We start from the raw sequence: 23,145 nt of genomic DNA on the forward strand, positions 1-23,145 counted from the left end.
CTGTGCGCTGGGCTTGGAGCCCCGAGTATGGCTTTTCAGGCGCAGCTTCTACACCACTTAAGACTCGAAGATCTGCCTCCCCACCGCCTTTTCTCACTCAGATGGGGACACTGAGGTCCAGAGGAAAAGTCACCTGTCCAAGGTTACAGATCTGGAAGGGGACCCAGGACCTATCATGCCACCAGGACACCTGTCTACTCGGTTTTTAAAAATTTTTTGGAGATAGGATCTCACTCTGTCGCCAGGCTGGAGTACAGTGGGTGAGATCACTGCTTATTGCAGCCTCAACCTCCTGAGCTCAAAGTGATCCTCCAACACCAGCCTGTTGAGTAGCTAGGACTACAGGCATGTGCCACCACCAAGCCCAGCATTTTTAAAATTTTTATGTACAGACCAGGTCTCACTATGTTGCCCAGGCTGGTCTCAAGCGATCCTCCTGCCTTGGCCTCCCAAAGTGCTGGGATTACAGGGATGGGCCACTGTGCCCAGTCCCATGTTATATTTCTATGGGACAGCTCTGGTCTTGACCATGCCTCCCTCCCTGGACCTGGTCCCATAGGGCTGGTCTGCATCTCTCCCAGGCCAGCATGGCCACCTCCATCCCCAGTGCCACAGTCGCCCCCTGCCCTCATGGGGCAGTGCATGAACATTGTTGATCATGAGGTGCATGATGGTCCTGGGCAGGAGACCAACCAGGAGGTCCCACACTGTCTTGTTGACAATGGCCATATAGGAGTCTACCAGGTTCTGGGTGGTCTCCTTTAAGATCTATTTGCTTAGAATAGTGTTTACTAGAGGTGAGGAAGGGGGAGGAGGTAGCCAAAGGTTGGCTAACAGATTAACAAATATAAGAGTACATGGCTGAATGTGGTGGCTCACACACTAGTGTAACCCTAGCTCTCTGGGGGCTGAGGGGGGAGGATCACTTGAGGCCAGGAGTACATGGCCAGCCTGGGTAACACAGGAGGTATTATGTCTACAAAAAATTTAAAAATTAGCTAGGCACAGTGGTCCATACCTGTGGTCCTGGCTACTAAAGCCCAAATTGAAAGACAAAATAAATCAACCATGACTTTTCACATTTTGTGAATGTGACCAAAATGTGACCAAGGACTGACTGAATTACATAGTATTACATCAGTTACATTTCCTGATTTTGATCATTGTATTGTGGTTATATAAAATAATGTTCTTGTTCTGGAAGTAACACTGAAATATTTGGGAGTAAATGGGCACATCTCCAACTTAACTTCAAGTGGAGCAGAAAAAAAGTTGTGTGTGTCCATGGAATACTATGCAGCCATAAAAAAGGATGAGTTCATGTCCTTTGTAGGGACATGGATGAAGCTAGAAACCATCATTCTGAGCAAACTATCACAAGGACAGAAAAACAAACACCGCATGTTCTCACTCATAGGTGGGAACTGAACAATGAGAACACTTGGGACACAGGATGGGGAACATCGCACACCGGGGCCTGTCATGGGGTTGGGGGAGGGATAGCATTAGGAGATAGACCTAATATAAATGATAAGTTAATGGGTGGAGCACACCAACATGGCACATGTATACATATGTAACAAACCTGCACGTTGTGCACATGTACCCTAGAACTTAAAGTATAACAATAATTAAAAAAATAAATCGTTAAAATAAAGAAAAAAAGAATGTAATAGACTTTCTTGAATATAAAAAGTTGTGTGTGTGTGTGTGTGTATATACATATGGATGGCCTGGTGCAGTGGCTCACACCTATAATCCCAGCACTTTGGGAGGCTGATGCAGGTGGATCACCTGAGGTCGGGAGTTCAAGACCAGCCTGACCAACATGGAGAAACCCTGTCTCTACTAATACTACTAAATTAGCCAGGCGTGGTGGTGCATGCCTGTAATCCCAGCTACTTGGGAGGCTGAGACAGGAGAATCACCTGAACCTGGAAGGTGGAGGTTGCAGTGAGCCAAGATCGTGCCATTGCACTCCAGCCTGGGCCACAAGAGCGAAACTCTGTCTCAAAAAAGAAAAAAAAAAATTAGCTTTGTGTGGCGGTGAGCGTCTGTAATCCCAGCTACTCGGGAGGCTGAGGCAGGACAATCACTTGAACTTGGGAGATGGAGGTTGCAGTGAGCCAAGATTGTGCCACTGCACTCCAGCCTGGGTGACAGAGTGAGACTTCATCTCCCCCCCAAAAAAAGATAAAGCCATTGAGGAAAAATGTGAACTGGTAAACCTGGGTGTTCTTTGTACTATTCTTGCAACTTCTCTTTAAGTTTGAAATTATACAAAAATTGTTACAAAACACATTAAAAATGTCTGCTGTATTTATCTGCTTGACAGAAATAGATATGCAAGAATCACTTTAAGGCTAGAGCTTTCCCACTTGCTGGCTGCTTTTTTTTTGGAGACAGGGTCTCACTTCGTCGCCTAGATTGCAGTGCAGTGGCATGATCTCAGCTCATCGCAACCTCCACCTCCAAGGCTTAGGCAGCCCTCCGACCGCCTAAGCATGTAGCTGCACTACACATGCACATCACCATGCCCAGCTTATTTTCTACCTTTTTAGTAGAGAGGAGGTCTTGGTATTGCCCAGGCTGGTCTCCAACTCTCAGGCTCAAGCAATCCCTCCCACCTCAGTCTCCTGAAGTACTGAGATTACAGGTGTGAGCCGCCATGCCTGCCTGTTCTCTTGGACATGCATCCGGCTAAGCTTGGCTCTGCAACAGCTCCTTGTCCCACTGGAGAAACAGAGCCCACAGCTTTCCTCATACGCAAGGGCATGAACCAACCAAGTGCAGCCCAGCTCCTGTGAGACACACACACACGTGGTTAACTAACAGCGACAGAGAGCCTAAAGCTCAGAGTCCAGGGTAGTCTACCCAGGTTGCAGCTGGTGAGCTCTGCCTCCGGTTAGGCTGAAGCATCCCAGTATCAATCCTCCCATACACATTTATTCACATTTGTTGAGATCTCCTATATTTTAGGCACTGGGTCAACATTGGACACAAAGACACCATTCATCCTAACTCCCACTGAAAGAAAAGTCAACCTCTGATACACAATAATCCTGTTGCTACCTTCTGAACGTGGGCAAGTTGGCCCAAATTGTATGTACCCAGCAGAGGCTGAAGACCCAGGGAAGCAGGGTGGAGCTGCCAAAGCAGCTTTCCAGGCTCATACTGCAGACCACTCTCAACACGTTCAGGCTTGCCCTTGCTTCTTCACTAAACTCTGGTGAACCCACTCCCCATAAACCAGATGCAGCAGCACCTGAATCCCAGACAAGTGCCAGCTGATCTGTTGCCTCGAGAGCTCCTGCCTTTCCTCTACCCACACACAACTGCAAAGATGACACAGGCAAGGCTGTTGTCCCAGATTTATTGAAAATAATACAGCACTACAGAAAAAATTCAAACAGGTCCCCGAGGCGTTTTGAAATTCATCCCAACTGTAGGCTGAGTGACCTGAAGGTTGGACAGACTGCCGAAGTCCTGGAACGAGAAAATGGATTCAGTGAGCAGTTACTGGTGAGATATGTGGGTGGACCCCAGAAGAAAACACAGGCCCCTAGAGCCACAGCACTCTCAAGGGGGTCCAGAGGCGACCTGAAGGACCCTTTAAGAGCCAACAGGGTTCTCAATGCCTCCCACTTTTCCAGAGTGATCTTCCTTCAACACACACCTGACCATGCGGTATCCCCATTTACAACTCTATGACTTTTACCCAATGTACCAAGCCATTTGTATCTGTTTTCACAACCCCTTCCTATCAATCACTCTAAAACACCATTTCTCAATCTTGGCAATGTAGACATCCTGGGCTGGACATTCTTTGTTATAGGTAGCTGTACTGTGTATTGCAGAAAGTTTAGCAACATCCTTGGCCTCTACCCATTAGAAGTTAGCAGGTATCCCCTGGCTATGAGAACGAAAAATGTGTCTGGACATTGCCAAATGTCTTCTAAAGCAAAACTCTGTCCCTTTGAGAATACACAGTGCCACTTGCTTTCCAGGACCAGCCCTGGGTAAGAGCTATTACTAATCTAATCAACATTTGCGAAGGGCCCAAGTACACAAGGCATCAAGCAGAAGGGAGGGAGGCAAGAGCAGACCCTGCCCTCAAACAAGTTCAGGCTGGTAGGCAGGGCAAGAAGCCAAGGGCCCAACTTATACCTGGAACTTCATGTCCTATTTGGTCCTCAGAAACCCATTTTAGTTTCAACAAAAAAGCTGCATTCAGCGCAGTGGTTATTTCAGGAAGAAAAGACCCACAGCGGGGCTGTAGCTGTACTGGTGATGTTTTTCTGAAGCTGGGAAAGTACATGTGAGTTCATTTTGCTACTACCTTTTTGAGTGTCTTAAACATTTAATGACCATAAAAATAGGAAAAATGAAGTTGTGCAAAATCACCAACCGCCCAATGGATTTTGAAGCCCATGCTTTCACCCAACTATGCAAAAGGACTAAGATAAGCCACAGAAAAAACATCAAAGTGCAATGAAGATACTCGTGAACTACCTAAGTAGTGCCTTGTATGTACCTGGAAATGGACCAAAGCTCATTTCTGAGTGGTTAGCATGGAGACACCAAAGGAATGCCTTCACAGAAGAAAAGCAGGCAGATTCAGCCAGGGCTGACACAAAGGGGGCAACGTAAGCCAGCTATAAAACCAAGAACAGAAGCAGCCAAGAGAGAAAAGGTGTCCTGGAAGCCACTAGATTTCGGAATCATGATCTTGTGGCGAACAAACTCAGTGCACACAACTTCCGCTACACCCCTTATGAAAGCAGTCCAGTTTAGTGGCTAGAAGTTTAGATGGGATTCCCAACTCTGCCACTTACTAGCTGGGTGACCTTGGATAATAAGACCTACTGATGGTTTTTGACCAGGAAGATACCACTTTAGGAATCCAGCAAACACTTACCAAAAGCTTCAGCATTTCCTTAGTGTCAGGATCTACTTCAATTATCTCCTGATCCAAGGCTGAGACCTACAAGGAAACGAGGTAGGGTCAAAATACCAATCAATGAGATTATCACTCACCTCTCCTCCTCCTCTCCCCAGGTTCTTAAATATGGGGAAGAGGAGCTGCACAAGGATAGCATTCCTCTCACAAGGCAAGCAGTCTCTTACAGTATTACAGACCCCGATGACCTGTTCTTCTGGTCTTACCTTCCCATGCCCTCATTCAGTATTCAGAACACTTGAAGTCTGTGTTTACACCAAAGAATACTATATTAGGGGCAAACAATCAAGCCACGACAGCAGTCATCAAATCAACATTAAGGGCTCTCATGAAATATGGAATAGACTTAACTGGTTCCAGAAGAGCAGAATGGAGGCTAAGAAACTGGTAGGGGGCCTATGGGCACCCACAGCTGGTTATGGAATGTATGGATAAAAGGTCTCAGATTCAGCTGAGGTCCCTTTGGAAGCCAAGAACCCATAGCCTTATCATTTGAGGATTAGCCAGAAGCCCAAATATCCAGAAAGTTTACCTCAGGAACATAATTGTCTCTCCTTTCTCTCTCCTCCTCCTGCAGCTTGATGGAGATACCTCTTACTGGGCCTCTCTGAATTCGCTTCATCAGATGCGTGACATAGCTACAAAGCACACACAGCCAAAGAGAACAGTGAGAAGACGAATCAACTCCCATCTGGTACTGAGCACATGTGGATATATAAATACCCGCTTTAGTTCTTTTCCACAGTGAGAAGGAAGAGGACTCACTATCCTGGGACCTCCTACACATAGAACCTCCACTGGCCTGAGCATTCCTTCCCTTTGGTTTCTCACTCTCTATTCAAACTCTCCTTCATGATGATCAAGCGCCCCACCCCCCACTCGCCCCGCCCCGCCCCGCAGTTTCACGACCCTTCACAGCCTTCATTTTCTTCCAATTTCAAATTCACATAATTTGGCAATTAATACGTTGACTTTGGCACTATTCTTCCAGGCCATACGCCTATAAATCTCTCGAACAGTAACTGCAACTGTGAAGTAAGCATTAGAAGTTGACATCCAGCCGGGCGAGGTGGCTCACGCCTGTAATCCCAGTAATTTGGGAGGCCGAGGCGGGCGGATCGCTTGAGGTCAGGTGTTCGAGACCAGCGTGGCCAACATTGTGAAACCCTGTGTCTACTAAAAATACAAAAATTAGCCGGGTGTGGTAGCACGTGCCTCTAATCCCAGCTACTGGGAAGGCTGAGGCATGACAATCGCTTGAACCCGGGAGACGGAGGTTGCGGTGAGCCGAGATGGCGCCACTGCACTCTAGCCTGGGCGCCAGGGCAAGATTCCGTCTCAAAAAAAAGAAAAAAAAGAAAGAAAAAAGTTGACAACTAAAAGCAACGTAGCTTCAAAGCAAGAGGTCTGACGGTGGCTACCTTCGACCCAGGGTCACCGCGGCCAGTCATGACACAGGCCTAAGTTCACAACAGAAATCCTGCACGCGCAGAGCTCTAGCCCTTCTCCGGGACACCAGGGAGTCTCAGGCTAACGAAACCACCAAGGCACCGTCTCTTCCCGAGTCGGAGGGCGGCAGAGCACACAAACAGACCGCGGAGCCCCGGAGGCCGAGGAAGGCCCGACTCACCCTGCTATCTTGTTGCGGAGCTTTTTGCTGGGGATAATGGCGATCTCCTCGCACACGCGCTTGTTCGTGTGGAAGTCGTTGCCCAGGCGCGTGTAGTACTTTTCTATGATGACCCGGGCCGCCTTCTTCACGGTTTTGGTGCGAACGCGGCCCTGCGGGTGGAGAGGACAGGATCACTCACGAGCCAGCGCAACCTTCTGGGAAGAGTGCGGCGCCGAGCCCCGGCCGGTGTGGTTGGGGACCGCCGGCTGCGCTGAGCCGGAGGGCCCGGCTAAACAGTGCCGGGCGCCGGGCTTAATGCGGAAGCCGCCGGCCTGTTGCGCTCCAGCCTGACAGGGCTCTGCGCCTTCCCGGCCCAGGGCCTCTCTGTGGGCTGAGGACCGCGGGAAGCTGCAGATGGGGGACGATTGTGGAGGATGGCGGCCTGGAGCCAAAACACCTACCATGTTGGCGGGTCCTTGGTAAAAGAGGAAACAGGAAGCACAGGCGAAGCCTGTTAAAGCTTAGGCCAGAAAGCCGCTTCCGCCCGGCCACGGTCGCTCTGAGCCTACTCGGGAGCCACACAGCGCCCCCTGGCGGAGTGGAGCGGGGGCGGCGGCGGCGCGCCCCTCCGGTGGGCAGGGTGTCTGTCCCGCCCCCGACGGCTCCTCCCTTTCCGCTCCCCGCTCCCCTTGGTTGACTTGGGCTCGCTTCTCTCCCCCATCTGATTTTTAATGGGACCGCCCGTGCGATGGGCTCTAGCGTAGCGTCCATCTCTTCCACACACGCCAGGGAGAGGAGAAGCATCCGGTCCTCGGGAGGACCGAGAAAGGAAGGCGATCCAGGGCCGTGGAACAATGAGGAAGTGGGGGATGGCGGCCGCCCAGGTCCCCCACTCAGTCCGCGGGCCGGAGACTTGTCAGGTAGAGACAGGGTGCGACTGGGCGAGACGTATCTCATTTCTTCCGGGCCTTTGCTCAAATGTCGCCTTATCAGAGGGCTTTCCCTTCAAACTTAGGTAAAATAACTCCCTCACTATCCCTGCTTATATTTCCTAGCACTTGCCGTGTGATTCGGCTTATTTTTCTCAACTAGGGGTGAGCTCCATGACAGTAATGGTCATTTTGTTTAGCTAATTCCCAGTGCTTGAACAGCGCCTAGCACGTAACAACCTCTAACATTGACGTGAAGGGCCCAGCTCACCAGCAGAGCTCCCAACACCTCAGGCACCTTCTCCCATCCACTATCTTCAGGCTGTTCCTACCACACCCATCCTCAAACCAGGGCCTTCCGAAGCCACCAGCGCAGACTGCCCCGATGGGCCGCAGCCTAGGTAGGGCCCTGCCCCCTTCTTCCAACTCTGCTCCCTGGGCTGACAGCAGTCCTAGGCTCCCACCTGACAGGGGAAGGCTGAGCTGGCCAGGCTGGATGAGTTAAGCCCAGGGCTGTGCCTCATTCCTCAAACGCACCTTGGGTACTCCAGTCGGACTCTCAACTGATTGGGGATGGAAACCTGAAGGACAGGAAACCCTGGCAGCAAAAGTAGCAATGGGACAAAAGAAAAGGCCAGAATCTCAGAACTGCAGGAGCAAACTTCCAGTCAAGCTGCTGTCAGGCCCGAAGTGAAAGATCAGGTTTTGTTTTTGTTTTTGAGACGGAGTCTTGCTGTCGCCCAGGCTGGAGTGCAGTGGCGCGATCTCGGCTCACTGCAACCTCTGCCTCCCAAGTTCAAGCGATTCTCCTGCCTCAGCCTCCCAAGTAGCTGGGATTACAGGCGTGCGCCACCACGCCCGGCTAATTTTTGTATTTTTTTTTTTTAGTAGAGATGGGGTTTTGCCATTTTGGCCAGGCTGGTCTCCAACTTCTGACCTCAGGTGATCCACCCGCCTTGTCCTCCCAAAGTGCTGGGATTACAGGAGTGAGCCATTGCACCCAGCCAGCCTTTTTTTTTTTTTTGAGATAGAGTCTTGCTCAGTTGCCCAGGCTTCAGTGAAGTGACAATGGTAACAGCTCACTGCAGCCTCAATTTCCTGGGCTCACATGATCCTGCTGCCTCAGTCTCCCTAGTAGCTGGAACCACAGGCACACACCACCATGCCTAATTTTTTTTTTTTTTTTTTGTAGAAATGGGGTCTCCTATGTTGCTCAGGCTGGTCTCAAACCCCTGGGGCTCAAGCAATCCTCTTGCCTCAGCCTCCCACAGTGCTGACTGTAAGCGTGAGCCACTGTGCCCAGTCTGGCCTCTCCTTTTTTTATTTTATTTATTTATTTATTTATTTATTTAGAGACAGTCTCACTCTGTTGCCCAGGCTGGAGTGCAGTGGCATGGTCTTGGCTCACCGCAACCTCCACCTCCCGGGTTCAAGAGATTCTCCTGCCTGAGCCTCTTGGGTAGCTGGGATTAGAGGTGCCTGCAACCACCACCTGGCTAATTTTTTGTATTTTCAGTAGAGAAGGGGTTTCACTATGTTGGCCAGGCTGGTCTCAAAATCCTGACCTCGTGATCCACCCACCTTGGCCTCCCAATGTGCTGGGATTACAGGTGTGAGCCACCGCGCCCGGCCAGGCCTCTCCTTTCGTGAGGAGACTCCCCCACCTTGCCCAATAGTTCTTGCACCTCTCTCAGAAGAGACAGCTTCAGTATGCAGGGTTCCCTCCACCTCAGACTAAATTGGAGGTTCCCAAAGAATCGGTCCAACAGCTGGGCCTAGGCCAACTCGACTGAAAAAAAAAAAAAAATCAGCAGACCTTGCCACAAATCCTGTGAGCTCTGAGAAAGTTCTGTTGATAGGGCTCTCTGAACAGCAAAAACCCAATCACTCCCTCTCAGAAAGGAACTGCATCATCATAGGTGGGTCCAAGAGGATGAGCAGCCTCCGAAGAAGTAATAGGCCAAGACTTCCAGGAGAAGCTGAGAACAAGTGGCTTCTGCTGGCACGTGAGCAGCTGTGCCTCCAGCATTCTCTAAGCTGGGCCTGGAGGCTGTGAGGACCCCCGAGAAGCTAAGATATGAGGACTTTTTATATTTGGGCTAGAAGCACCCATCCACTGGAGAAGCATCTCCAAAGTATATTTGACGATGGAAGGGACCAAGAAGTACTCACAGGGCAGGTCTCCCACATGGTCCCACCATTATCCTGGGCCAGGATCCCATCACAGAAATCCAAGGAAACAAGCTGTGGCTGTGCCATTACCCCCTTACTCCCTCCCATTAGCCCCTTGCTCCCAGACCTCAAACACAGAGACAAAACCAGAACTCTGCTGCAACGTGTTTATTATGTGCCAAAAAAACTACACCACAGCTTACTCCACACATCTGTAGGAGAGTGCAGTCTTGCCTGCATATACTACAATGAGGTAGAGACTTCACACACAGCTTCACAAAACCCACAGAGTAGCTGGGATATGCAACAATGCAACGTCAGCTCAGCAGGAGGGAGGGGTTATGACACTGGTTCTTTGGCACACAGCTTCCCTAGGAGGGGCAAGTAGTTTTTGTGGGTTTTTTGTTTCTTTTTTAAAAAAAAAAAAAAAAAAAAAGGAAAGAAAAAAAAAGTCAAGTTTTCAAATTCCAGTGGCATTTCAGTCAACTGCAACTGTTATCTCATACATTCCTCAAATTAAAGATATAAGGGAAGGGTACTTGCCCCCTCTAAGAGAAAGGGCTCCTGTGAGCCTTCATCTGCCCCCACCGAAAAGCAGCCCTTTTTAGCTCAGTTACAAAAGAAAAAAGTCCTGTGACTTTGTGATTAAAAACTTCTATCAACCCCACCCCCCCCACATAAGTGCAACTTAAGGAGGTGCAATAAACCATTTAAAACTATATACAGCAGCCGCTCAAACACCGTTTATCCGGTCCAGTTTCAAATAAAACAAAAATATTTTTTTTTCTTGGTTGCAAATGCCTTGATTTGCAACTGTGAGAAACAGTGACCAGCAGTCCCCCAGACACAAATTTGCTATAATGTTAAAAGCTGCCAGGAAAGAAAAAATATCTTGTTCCAAACGACTTAAAAACTGTTTTAAGGAGTGTAAAAAGGAACCGGTAAAAATCCTCGAGCGTAAAATATGAAATATGATTTTGGTTTAAATGAAGAGCAAAGTCTCCTTATTGTTTACAGTAAAAAACACCAGCTGAACACTCAGTTTATGCCGTTCAGGTGGGGGTTAAATAAATGGAAAGGCACTGTATGGCAACTGCAAGAATGAAACCAATGAGACCTGCGCATCATCACCATCAGTATTGCAAGGAATGTAAAAAAGCGCTTTTAATAAATAAACCTAGGTGTAGGCATCCGTGTCAATACCTCAATACCTTCTGGACACGTAGTTCTTTTTTTTTTTTTTTTTTTTTCCCGCTTTTCATCTGCAAAATGAGGAACTAAAATCTGGGAAAACTACAGAGTCGCTTGGAGGGTAAGCCAAAGGGTCCTTGCCCTTGGTATACCCCCTGAAAACAAAACCTGACAAAACTCAATGTGCATTAATTAGTGCAGAAACAAAGACAGATTCAGCAAGTGCAAAGGTGACTACAATTTTCCCTTGTCCTCGGGAAGCCAGCTCCCTGGTCGCCAGTGGCAGGGTGGTGCAGGCTGCTTGCCTGACCTGCCAGCTTCGGGCGCCACAGGCCACTGGGCAAGGCCAGCTCCTCTAGCTGGAATCTCGGTTCTTCTGGTTCCGCATCAGGGGGCTGTGGTGGCGCAGGCCCTCCATGCTGTGCCGCCAGTGCCAGCAGCTCCGGCAGAAATATTTGAAGCAGACCTGGGTTGGGGGAACAAAAAGGAGGATGCCATGCCTGTGTCAGCACCAGACACAGGAGCTGTTGCACGAGCTGCTTGTTCTGTTTGGAGAAGGGGTGGGAGACTCCCGATGGCCTCTGTGGGTTAGAAGAGATGGTCCCCTAGGAATGCTCTCACCCCAACACAGAAGCCTGATTAACTATGGCAAACCCACCATCCTTGTTACAGGTCCCCTTACTTAAACATGTTGGGCTCGTAGTGTGTGCAGAGACCATGCTAGTTTCTCTTATCCCCTCTAACCATGACAGCTGCTCTCCTATTCCCCTGCCCTTCTCACCTCCTACAGAGTAGTTGTATCACATGGCTGCTAACGTGGAGAATGTATAAAGATACTGACTAAAAATTCTAATGCTAGGCAACATCCTGCTTTCTTCCCATTAAGTGAAGAGAGGTGACTGGGTTTCTCAGTCTAGTCCCATCTCTTGGTTGCTGTGTAACGTCAAGCAAACCACTAATCTCTGAGCAATTATCTGACTATGGAGATTATCTGTGAAAGATCCAGATCCATAAAAGCCTGGTAGATGAGGCTGATCAGAGAGATACTTGGTCTCAGGTTTTAGCTAACAATTCAAACTTAACTTCAAACTCTCACTTGAGAGCCTCAGTTTAACCATATTCAGAGACTCCAAATCTGATCAATGGCATCACTGCAACAAATTTTTAAATAAAATTTAAAAAGCACCCACTAAGCATGGATGGACTGCTGCTGGTGTCCTAAGAGGTCCCAAACTTCCCCTAACACCTGTCAAAGGATGATACTGACTAGCAGCACTGACACCACTTGGATACTTGTTGGACACATGGAATCTCAGGGTCCGCCCCAAACCCACTGAATCAGAATCTAAGATCCTCAGGTGATGTGTCTGTAATTAAGGTTTGAGAAGCACTGCCAAACACATCGAGATCCACATTCCATCACCCAGGAACATTCAATAGAAAGCCACCTCGTTGCTTTCTGCCTGTCGCTGACACCTGTGGGTACAGCCCAGGTGCAAATATCAAAGTCGTCCAGAAGTTCAGATGTAAAGGAGGATGAGGCCCTTGAGTACAGAAAAATCAGCTTAAAAGGCCTCAGGGTTAGGCAGCTGAGCCTGGCTCCCACGTGCTGCTGACCACACCCAGCCAGGCATCTATCATCTACAAAACCACCTCTCAGCAATAGTGGCATACTGCATAGCAATATCCCAGGCAAGAAAAAGACCAAAGTATAAAGACTCAATTCAACATATTTTCTTAAGAGTTCTGGATCAAGCTATCTAAAGTATGTCTGTCCCTGGTCTGACCTTCAGCAAACATTACTGCTGCCTCCTCTATGCTCTCAGACACCACAGGGTACCTCAGAACTCCAACATTCAATGTCATGAACTTGGCATAACAATTTTTTTTTTTTTTTGACACGGAGTCTCGCTCTGTCCCAGGCTGAAGTGCAGTGGCGTGATCTCGACTCACTGCAACCTCCGCTTCCTGGGTTCAAGCTATTCGCCTGCCTCAGCCTCCCAAGTAGCTGGGATTACAGGCGCCTGCCACCACGCCAGGCTAATTGTTGTATTTTTAATAGAGACGGGGTTTCACCATGTTGGCCAGGCTGGTCCTCCTGATCCGCCCACCTTGGCATCCCAAAGTGCTGGGATTACAGGTGTGAACCACCGCGCCCAGCGAACAATTTCTAATAGAGGGCAGGGACTTCATGGACATCGGACCCACCTGATCTCGACAGAAGAAAGGACCAGGCTGAGAACTGCAGATATGACACAGAGAATCTTCTAGGTAGGGGTCAATCTGAACCTGCACAAAGGCAAAATAAGAAGATGAAGTGGCTCTTCCTACCAGGAGGCTCGATAGGCTATAGAAGAAGGGCACATTATTGGCCACACACAGGAATGCGGGATATTGGAATGCAGGATATTTGCCTGTTTTAAAGGAGGCTTGGAGAGAATTATGGGCCTGAAGTACAGAAAGGAGTTCTAGAGGACAGACTCATACACCATGCACAGTCAGGCTGGATGCCTCTGGGATTCAGGCAACCACACACCTTAATGCCTGGTCTTCTCGGCAAACCGTACCTCAGCCCTCTATCAATTAGCAACATAGGCAAGTGTTCGGAGGATTCCCAAAAGGTTGGAAAATAGGAAGTCAGGCTACTTAGCAATGCCAAAGAAATACCACAGTGAGGGAAGGCACCCTACACACTGAAGAGGCTCAACAGTCCCAGTTCCCTTCCTCCTGGGCGTACAAAGACCAAGCCCACTCCCAAACCCTAACCTCAATGTTAATTCTCAGGAATTTGGCTCACTTCCCTAAACACACCCAGCACAAACAGCTTCAGGTCTCAGGCCTGCCCTGGGTAGTAACTGCCCAAACCCCTCTCATATACCCCAGAGTAAGGGCATAAACCAGCCAACTCACCTTCTTTGTGAACTTGGTGGTTTTGATCTCCACAAAAGCAGCGCTGACTGCTTTCAGGTAACTCCGTTGGTTATTGAAAGTCACACGACCAGAACCTAGGACAACAGACACAAGCTTCCCTTCTAACCAAATTCTCCCAAATGCTACCTTTTTTTTTTTTTTTTTTTTTTTTTGTGAGACGGAGTCTCGCTCTTTCGCCCAGGCTGGTGTGCAGTGGTGCAATCTCTGCTCACTGCAAGCTCTGCCTCCCGGTTTCACGCCATTCTCCTGCCTCAGCCTCCCGAGTAGCTGGGACTACAGGCATCTGCCACCACACTCAGCTAACTTTTTGTATTTTTAGTAGAGATCGGGTTTCACCATTAGCCAGCATGGTCTTGATCTCCTGACCTCGTGACCCGCCCGCCTCAGCCTCCCAAAGTGCTGGGATTACAGGCGTGAGCCACCGAGCCTGCCCTAATGCTACTCTTTTAAAATGCAGGAAACCCTTTACGATACTAGTGCTGTCCGACAGAAATATAATGTGAGCTACTATGTAACTTTATTTTTTGAGACAGGGTCTCCCTCTGTCACTCAGGCTGGAGTGTAACGGCGTGATCTCAGCTCACTGCAACCTCTGCATCCCAGGCTCAAACAATCTCCTGCCTCAGCCTCCCAAGTAGCTGGGACTACAAGCATGAGCCACCATGCCTGGCTAATTTTTGTATTTTTTTGTAGAGACGGGGTTTCACCATATTGTCCAGGCTGGTCTTGAACTCCTGGACTCAAACGATCTGCCCCACCTCGGCCTCCCAAAGTGCCAGGATTATAGGTATAAGCCATCACGGTCAGCCCTTATGTAACTTTAAATTTTCTAGTAGTCACACTGAAATTTTAAAACAGTGGTGACATTAATTTTAATAATATATTTTATTGGCCGGGCACGGTGGCTCACACCTGTAAACCCAGCGCTTTGGGAGGCCAAGGTGGGCGGATCATGAGGTCAAGAGATGGAGACCATCCTGGCTAACATGGTGAAACCCCGTCTCTACTAAAAATACAAAAATTAGCTGAGCGTGGTGGCGCACACCTGTAGTCCCAGCTACTCAGGAGGCTGAGGCAGGAGAATCACTTGAACCCAGGAGGCAGAGGTTGCAGTGAGCTGAGATAGCACCACTGCACTCCAGCACAGCAACAGAGTGAGACTCCATCTCAAAAAAAAATTTTATTTAACCCTATATGTTAATAATATTATTTCCAAATGTGACAACAGCTGTGTTTCCAAAACTCAGTGGGGCCACATTTAGCTGGTGGCTACCATATTCGTACCATATTTGACAGTGGAGATCATGTTAGCGTGAACCATTCAGGAATGGGGGAAGAATTTGCAGATCAAGATGGGAAGGGAAGAGAAGGGACTCCTTCAGTGCAGGTAGAGCATAGGTTAAGGTTAAAGGATTCAGAGTGGAAGCCAAGATGCAGATAGAACACTTGTCTGAAGGGTAAGCCCAGCAGTTGAACTGAACCTCTCCTAGCCCTTAGGCACTCTGGAGACCTATTAAGAGAGCTGGAAGAAGCCCCATCCTGCCAAGTTCCTTCTCCGCTCCTGCGGCTTCTGAAGTCCCTGTTCTCAATCTGCTGCACAGTATTGGTGAGTACATGGTGCTCCTTCCTGACCAGATTCAGTGTGGGTGTGAAGACTAAGCATTTGGGGAGGTGGGTTAGCCACATCTTAATCACAGAGGTCAGGCTCTGCTCCACCTCCATACCTCATCATTGACATTTTGCCAGGACTGGCAAATTGACCTCCTTTCTCAGAAGAGCTGATCAAAACCTAGTGGTTAGGCCCACAGACTTCTGAGTTAGGAAAGCACAGGCCACACACTCTGTTGCCTGACTCACTCAGAAAGTCCTCCTCCAGCCTGACCTGGTCTCTGACCTTAGACAATGCCAGAGCTTTTCAAGAACTTTTAATAAAAAACTCCAGGCAAGTTCAGAGAATTGCAGCCTTTTCATGAAATAGTACCTGTTGTCTGTTCCAACTGGTTTCGCTGTGAACTCTGAGCTTCCAACAAAGTTCCTACCTCACTCTCACTTCTTATCACCTCCTGTAGTCTCCAATTGCTTTTTCTCCCACTGCGTGGGAGATGGTGGGTAGAGGGCTAGATACAGAAGGGCCAGTACTCGTGACTTGTCTAGAAAAAGATATTATGGTGCTGGTATATGCTGATCTGCAGACCTGGGTCAGGCCTCTCTCCTCACTCCCATGGGGAAGTATCACAATCTTGGTCTACTCCCAGGGGCCAACCAAGCTTTCGCACACAGAAGTGGGACACTTACCAATGGGATACTTGTGCTTATCTGTGTCAATCCCGGCATACACCACTCCACCAAATAGGTCGTTCAAGATGGCTGCCAGGGCCTCAGCATTTAGCATTCCATGCAGAGCACCGACAAACACCGTCCTGCTGGGGTCAAGCCTCTGAGATGGGCTCCGGACAAAGTTACTGTCGGCTAATACCCAGGGGATCACCTGCACCTGAAAACCACCCAAAGGTGTATCAGCCCTGGCAGAGAGCCACAGAGAGAGAGGTGCTTGCATGGCAAGGTACGTGCTCTGGAGATACTGAAGCTGAGCTAAGGCCCTTACAGGGGTGAAAAGGTGCTGTTGCCCAATCTCAGGCACGCAGGCGTCCAATAAACCACCCTGACTCCACCCCAATTGGAGCTGAATTTTACTGAGTCCATGTGTCCAGAATGGTAGAAGTGGACACAGTACTCACTCATGCTGGAGAGTAAGCAAAAAAGTACCACATGGCCAAACCCAGGAGCCCAGCATTCTATTTCAACCTCCAACTGTGTAGTTCCAACAAAGGGCTGTGGACACTGATGAAAAGAGCATAATCTGAAGTCCTCAAGAAAGGAAGGACTCACAGAGAAATTAAATGCTAGGATCCTGAAGGACAGAGGGGTGGGAGTGCTTACGATATTTGTATGAGATGGTTACTGGCCCAACCTAGCCTTCAGAGGGTTTGTGCCAGAGCAGTGGAAATGACTGGCGAGAGGTTGGGTAGAAAGTCACATACAAGATCCCTGGAGTCTTAAAGGGCTGGGGCTGACCATGCCCTTTGCCTCTGAATCTCCTGAACCTGGAACAAAACCTTGTAGAGCAGGTGGAGGAGTCCAGAATGAAGTGAAGATCTAAAAATATGTCTTGAAGCAGGAAGAGATCTGAGGCAGAAACTAGCAAGGAGGCAAAAACAGTAGTTTCAAAGGACAGGTGATTAAGACTTGGATAAGGCTGGTGGCAACGAGCAGAGAACAGGCCAAGACCAAAGAGATTCTTCAACAGAAGAGTCTGCAGTACTCAGACAGCATAAGCAGGATGGGCAAGCAAGGAAGAATCAGGCCTGGTAGGTGCTGGGCCTACACGGTCTTGGGATGAGAGGACCTGGCAGAAGTTACAAGAGGGGAGCCAATTTCACTGGAAGATGAAAAAGCCAATTTTGCCCACAAAAGAGTTTGGGATTACAGGACATCCCAAAGAAGGATCCCACAGGAAGGTGAGGCTCAGGTAGGACATGAGGCTAGAAAGGTGAATCTGGGTCTAAAGGTGAGAGAAGCCACAAAGTGAGTCATTTATCTGAACTAGAAAAGAAGAAGGGAGTCAAAGATTGGCTATATTGGCTATATTGGTGCTGGCGGGGAGAGGAACACAAAGGAAAAAGAAAAGTAGAGAGGAAGGAGAACTGCATCAGCCTATAGCCAGTGAATCAAAGAAAGATTAAATCCCTGTAAGGTGATGAGGAGGGAATGGGAGACAGGATGGTGTCTACAGGGGCACTGAGGAAGGGGAAGGGCTCTGTGATATGCATATGGCCATCTCTGGTTGTGAAAGCAGGAGGGGAGGAAAAAGGAGCATGTTAATTAAGTCCTAGAACATACTAAGGTGGGAAGACTACACAAGCTCCAGAGAGTAAAGAAGCAGAGAAGGTAGGGAAGCTGTGGGTCACTGTGGGCAGCCAGAGGATGAGCCTGCCCTCTCACTAACGCAGAACAAGAACCAGCTTTGTTACATGGATTTATTTTAAATCTAACGTGACCATCCCAATAAAATAGGCATTTCTCCTCTTACCCTATAGATTTTTTTAGAGAAGCTTTAAGGTTCACAGTAAATCTGAGCAGAAAGTACAGGGATTCTCCAAATACTCTCTGCCCCCACACTTGTGTGACTTCCCCACTATCAGGATCCCGCATGAGAGTGGAACATTTTTTTATACTGACCCATCATCACCACCCAAAGTCCATGGTTTGCATCAGAGTTCACTCCTGGTGTTTGTTTTACCTTCTATGGGTTTGGACCAAAGTATAATGACATGTATCCATCATATACAGAATAGTTTCACTGCCCTAAAAATCCTCTGTGCTATGTCTCTTCATCCCTTCCTGCTAAACCCCTGGCAACCACTGATCTTTTTTTACTAAAATAGGCATTTTAGTTTCCCATCTTATAGAAGAGAAGAGGAAACAAAGTTTCAGAGATATTAAATATCTAGTCCAATGTCACAAAAGTTGTGTGCTCTCAAATCCGATTTTACCACCGCACTGATTCCTGAGCTCAAAACTTGCTTTGACAAGTGGTTCTCAAACACTACCCACTAGAACCACCTGGGGATCTTTATTCAGTTGGAGATTCCTAAATTCCACCCAGAGTGATTCAGTAAGTCTGGGATAAGGCCCAAGAATGTGCAATGAGATCCCCAGGTGAGATAAACTCGTTAGAGACCCATGCTGCCAAGGATACATAAGGCTGATATTAGAAAAAGCATAGGAAGAGAGAATCTTATGGGGAAAACCCACAAAACTAAATAAAGCCCTGAATAAGAATGAAGAAGTGACCCACAGGTGGGTGTGGGTTAAAGAGGAATTCACCCCCACAGACTGGGAGGTCACAAGGCACAGGAAGGGCAGGACCAGGGAAAAACAGCTGTAGGTTTATCAGTTAAGTCCAAGTAGAGAAGTTTGCTGTTCTCAATTTCATTTCTAAGACAAGAGGTTTGAAACCAAAGTGTTGGCTACAAGAAAGAAGAGCAGAATAAAGACGGGCAGACAGTTTGATTACCATGGGCAGGCATGCGCATGTGTGCATGCACACACCCCATTAAGTCCCAAAGGTTGCTTTTTTTTTTTTTTAATGTAATTGAGAGGATACTGCTATTTTATTGTGGGACAAGATAAGCCTTCTTGCCTCAGCAGGAATACTCCTTGCCTGCAGCCTGCCTATCCACCTACCACAAGAAAATCCAGTGCCTCAATATTCCAAGAACCTCGATCCAGAAAGGACATCACGCTAACTCACCTCCTTGCAGCGCATCCTTCGGCTGGACATCTTGAAATAATATTCACTCAGGCCATCTGGGCTCAGCGGGTCATGAGAGCAAGCCTGAAGCAAGGATCGGACAGACTTCTCTAGTTCGAAGACCAGATACACATACCCTATTCCCAATGAGAGGAAAAATCGCATTAATATCCCTTAGGTGGCCACTCCTCAGCCTTGGCTTTGCAGCAGGGCGTTTCTTCCAAGAAAGAAGGTCTTGTGTATAAGATACATTTTTGTTTTACTCCTGAAAAGTCTTGTTGAGTGGAAGCATTTGCTATGCAGATGCCCTGGGTTGTGGGCCTCCCTCCCACCCTGGTGAAGGAAAGGACTGGCAAGCTGAGACAGAGGATCCCACCATTACCACAGCTCTCTATGCAAGAACACAGAGCATGTTCAGGTCAGCAGAGCCAGGCTTTCCTGGGGGCAGGAAGGATGGCAGGTATTGCTTTAAACGCCTACTTAAACCATTAGTTCAGTTCAATGAAGATGGGGCAGGGTGAAAATAGCACCTGCTCCTTTCTACAGGGAAGGGATCTCATTTCAGACCAGTGAGGAATCAGATGCTTGGTCCTCATTCCTGCCAACTCCAAAGGGACTTCAGAATTAGGTCAGGCAACAACGTAACTGGGCAGGACAGGCAGGCAAGGGAAAGCTTTTCAAACACCTTATTTTGAGAGGAAAGGTGCTGCTTGGGTTCAGGTTTAGAGAGAAGTGTACAAGGAAGGGGTTTCAGAGGCAACTCCCACTGCTGTGTAAGTCTGGACAGATGGAACATTAGCTCAGAAGAAACAGAGGGACATGTTAGGTTGAAGAGAAAGTGCTGACAGATGGCAGGTCTGTGCTCTGGAGTGCCCACCATGTTACCAACATGCAGCTGTGACATCCCAGCACCCCTAGGTGCAGTTATGTACTAGGGAAGGGAAAAAAAAGCTCCTACCATGTCTTTATTACCTTTAGGCATATTACCTTTGGGAGGACACCGGGGATGCTTGCCATCCTTACCAGGCCACTCCACACTCAAAGAGCCAAAAACACGGAAGGTGTTAACTAATCCAGCTGCAAAGAGACAGAAAAGAATGGCAGAAGCTGAGGAACCATCTTTCCCAGTAAAGACACAAACACAGAATCACCAGCATTCTCCTCCCTGGCTCATCCCCACTGACAACTCAGAAATGAATGCTAATCTCCGGTGTAAGCTCCTGACATAGGAGCACTATGGGGGTCTATGAAATGCACCTCTCCCCTCAGACACTCATGTAATACCCTGAGCTCAGGCAGGGCATTCAGCCCCTGGCCTCAATTCCAAGTTTCATGCTCCTGAAAGACATGCCCCACCCTTCAACTCTTAAAGCAGGTCTTAGAGACAGCTCACCTTCTGTAATATCCCAAGGAACACCTCCTAGAAACACCTTGCAAGAGTAGATGGGGTTCTTATAGTTCCGGGGAGGAAGCTGGCCACTCCAGGTACAGGTGGCTTCATTCACAGCTTTGGTAGATGGCAAAGAGATAAACAGGGGAGGTTAGAGAATCAACAAAGCCACACTCTTCCCTGGGGTGAACTTGTCCAGTAAGAACCTGACTGGCCACAATCCTTGCCCAGATGCCTGAGAGAATATCCATGATTATTCTGAAAAGCAAGAAATCTATGTCTCACCAATCCACTCAGTCAAGTATGATAATCCTACTTTGCTAATTCTGTCCCCACTAAAATTGAAAGGAATACCAAACCAGATGTGTAGGGTAAAAATTTATACCCCATGTTATTTTCAAACATTCAACTAATATGCTAACCACAAAGCAGTTTTATCCTGTTATTGCCTACAGTACTAATTCATAATTACTTGAAAATAAACAGAGCAATACAACATCTTGCAGGCTTACTGGTACAAATGGGCCTTCTCCCCAATGTTCAAATGAGAAACATTCTATTCTGTTTCCTTGTCTTGGCTCTGAACTCATGAATCACAGAAGTTAGGACACTGCCAATAAAAACCAGCACTGGCAACCCAGTAAGACAAGAATGTCACAACTGTTCCAAGCCAGACTCATCTTTATAGCACCCAAATAGACAATGGGCCTTCCTTGATGCCAACATGGTAACGTAATGAATCAGTCTTCAATCCTGTCCCCACTGTTTGTACCTTTCCAAATCAGAGACTGACCTTAGTGAGGACTAGCTAGTTCTTGCCCATTTATTTTACCCTCCTCTTTCAGCAAAGAGGCAGACAGCCAATGAAAGGAACTATCATTTTCATTCAGGACAAAGATGTGGAAGGATATTTCCTAAAAGGAATAGGCCCAACGTGTTGCTACAGCAAGAAACTGGGCAATGTCAGCAATCTTTTACGACAAAAACAGAATATAATGGTCTCATCCAAAAGCATGGTAATGTCATTTCACAGGAAAACAATGGCACCAGAAAAAGTACAAAGATGGGTTGCCAAAATCATTAGGTGAACAGGGCACAGCACTATCAGAGGAGAATGAGATCCAGCCCAACTCTGTGAGCAAACGGACACACTGAAGCCTATGGAAACAAATGGAATGCAGAAACTAACACTAACTTAGTCATCAAATTCAGGACCTCTGAAGAGCCAGTGGTTAATGAATATCTCCCTGAAGCAGTACTAGACAAAGATGAAAAACATATTTAATACATATTTAGGATAATTTATTTTTTAAACCTTTTAAAATATATAGAGATGGGGTCTTGCTATGTTTCCCAGGCTGGGCAACTCCTCGTCTCAAGCCATCCTGCTGTCTCTGCTTAAGTGCTGAGCCACCCAGGCCAGCCTAAGATTAAATTTAAATGTCAGAACCTTAAGGATTCCTAAGATACCAGGACATCTGGTGACATTCCTTACCTTAGAGGTTGACAAATGGACCCCTCCTTCCCAAGTGCATCCCTGAGTATACCGATCAGAAAGCCTCAGGGAAGAAAGCTCCAGCATGAGTTGTGTCTGATGGTCTTTGAATTAGAATGTGGGGAGGGTAGACAAAATTCTGGACATCCCTTCCAGAGTTTCTCTTGAGGACATCCACCCGTGGAAAAAGTAAAAGCAAGAGCAGCACACAGCCAGTCTCCACGGAACGGCACAAGTGAGAGACGGAGCCAGCTCCTTGTGCTGTGGCACATGCATGTGCCAGATAACCTGCCTCTTTCCTCTCCACTCAGCCTCAAGAAGTTCCTGAGTTTGTTCCCATTAGTATTTACTCCATAGAAAGATAATTCTTTGCAGATCTGGAGACTTCACCATGCAACCAAGTCTCCTCTAGACAGTTCACAAGTGTGTGAACTAAGGTCACTTCCTCTCTGCTCCCAAAATGAGGCCTCAGGCCTCACACATGCTCAAGGCACACTCACCTGCAGCTTGTCGGTGCAGCCTGGCCTCTCTCTCTATGCTGAAGGGGTCTTTGGGAGCTTCGAGGAGGTCCCAGGATGGCCATACGGAAGCTCCTGGCCATCTCTTTGAAGCACTGGTTGGGGAGGGAGTGACTGCAGCAAGAGCAGCTTGCTCTTGGTCCATCCGAGACCCTACCCCCATCTTTAAAGGGTCTCTGGGACCACCCGCTGTCAGAGACAGGAAGGGCAGAGGTGGAGAAATGCGAAGGCTTGACTAGGGGAGGAAAAAGGAAGACAGGGTTTTAAAGGATAGTTTTGTTATAAAGTAATAATCACATTATAGAAATTATTAAAAACATCCAATAGACATTTAGCATTTGATATATATTCTTTTAGACTTTCTTCCTGAGCAATTTTGATTAGTTCTAGTTATACTATAATTTAAACAAATGCTCCTTCTCTCCTCATTCAACTTTTCCATATTGCCAGTCTTTATAACCATTTAAAATGCATTTATCATATTCTATTTAGGGAACAAGGTACATCCCACTGACCCATACTCTTCCTGTTATATATATACTTTCCGAGTTTTCAGAACCATAAATAAAAATTAAGATGTAGCTTCTTCATATTTTGTGTTTTCTTTGGTCAGATTCCTAGAAAGCCGAATGC

At 47.7% G+C, this 23,145-nt stretch overlaps 2 protein-coding genes across 21 annotated transcripts in view; both read right to left on the bottom strand.

The window, feature by feature from the left end:
- Positions 1 to 3,359: 3,359 nt before the first annotated feature.
- On the bottom strand, positions 3,360 to 7,413 carry RPS17 (ribosomal protein S17). Of its 2 annotated transcripts, XM_031002217.3 has the most exons (5): positions 7,034 to 7,232; positions 6,591 to 6,742; positions 5,493 to 5,598; positions 4,919 to 4,984; positions 3,360 to 3,486 (listed from the first exon to the last, which is right to left on the bottom strand). In XM_031002217.3, exons 1-5 carry the CDS (start codon positions 7,034 to 7,036, stop codon positions 3,406 to 3,408), a joined length of 408 nt encoding a protein of 135 aa, XP_030858077.1. In that variant the 5' UTR covers positions 7,037 to 7,232; the 3' UTR covers positions 3,360 to 3,405. The 2 variants fall into 2 exon arrangements, with proteins under 2 accessions (XP_030858077.1, XP_063554848.1); XM_063698778.1 differs by having other exon boundaries at positions 3,360 to 6,742; positions 7,034 to 7,413.
- Positions 7,414 to 9,826: 2,413 nt separating this feature from the next.
- Positions 9,827 to 23,145, bottom strand: part of CPEB1 (cytoplasmic polyadenylation element binding protein 1) — a 103,867-nt gene continuing 90,548 nt past the window's right edge. For 13 of the 19 annotated variants that reach the window (XM_055362827.2, XM_055362823.2, XM_055362824.2 and 10 more), the window contains 8 exons: positions 22,495 to 22,747; positions 20,503 to 20,616; positions 20,097 to 20,186; positions 19,110 to 19,246; positions 16,091 to 16,289; positions 13,775 to 13,869; positions 13,073 to 13,153; positions 9,827 to 11,330 (listed from right to left, as the gene is read on the bottom strand). In XM_055362827.2, coding sequence (XP_055218802.1) covers positions 11,220 to 11,330; positions 13,073 to 13,153; positions 13,775 to 13,869; positions 16,091 to 16,289; positions 19,110 to 19,246; positions 20,097 to 20,186; positions 20,503 to 20,616; positions 22,495 to 22,747 — 1,080 coding nt within the window. In that variant the 3' untranslated portion in view covers positions 9,827 to 11,219. Of the gene's footprint in view, positions 11,331 to 13,072; positions 13,154 to 13,774; positions 13,870 to 16,090; positions 16,290 to 19,109; positions 19,247 to 20,081; positions 20,187 to 20,502; positions 20,617 to 22,494; positions 22,748 to 23,145 lie in introns of all 19 variants that reach the window. The other 6 variants (XM_055362820.2, XM_055362822.2, XM_031002218.3 and 3 more) reach the window with 1 other exon arrangement.

The sequence above is a fragment of the Gorilla gorilla genome, chromosome 16 (assembly GCF_029281585.2).
Source record: "Gorilla gorilla gorilla isolate KB3781 chromosome 16, NHGRI_mGorGor1-v2.1_pri, whole genome shotgun sequence".
Taxonomy (NCBI): Eukaryota; Metazoa; Chordata; class Mammalia; order Primates; family Hominidae; genus Gorilla; species Gorilla gorilla.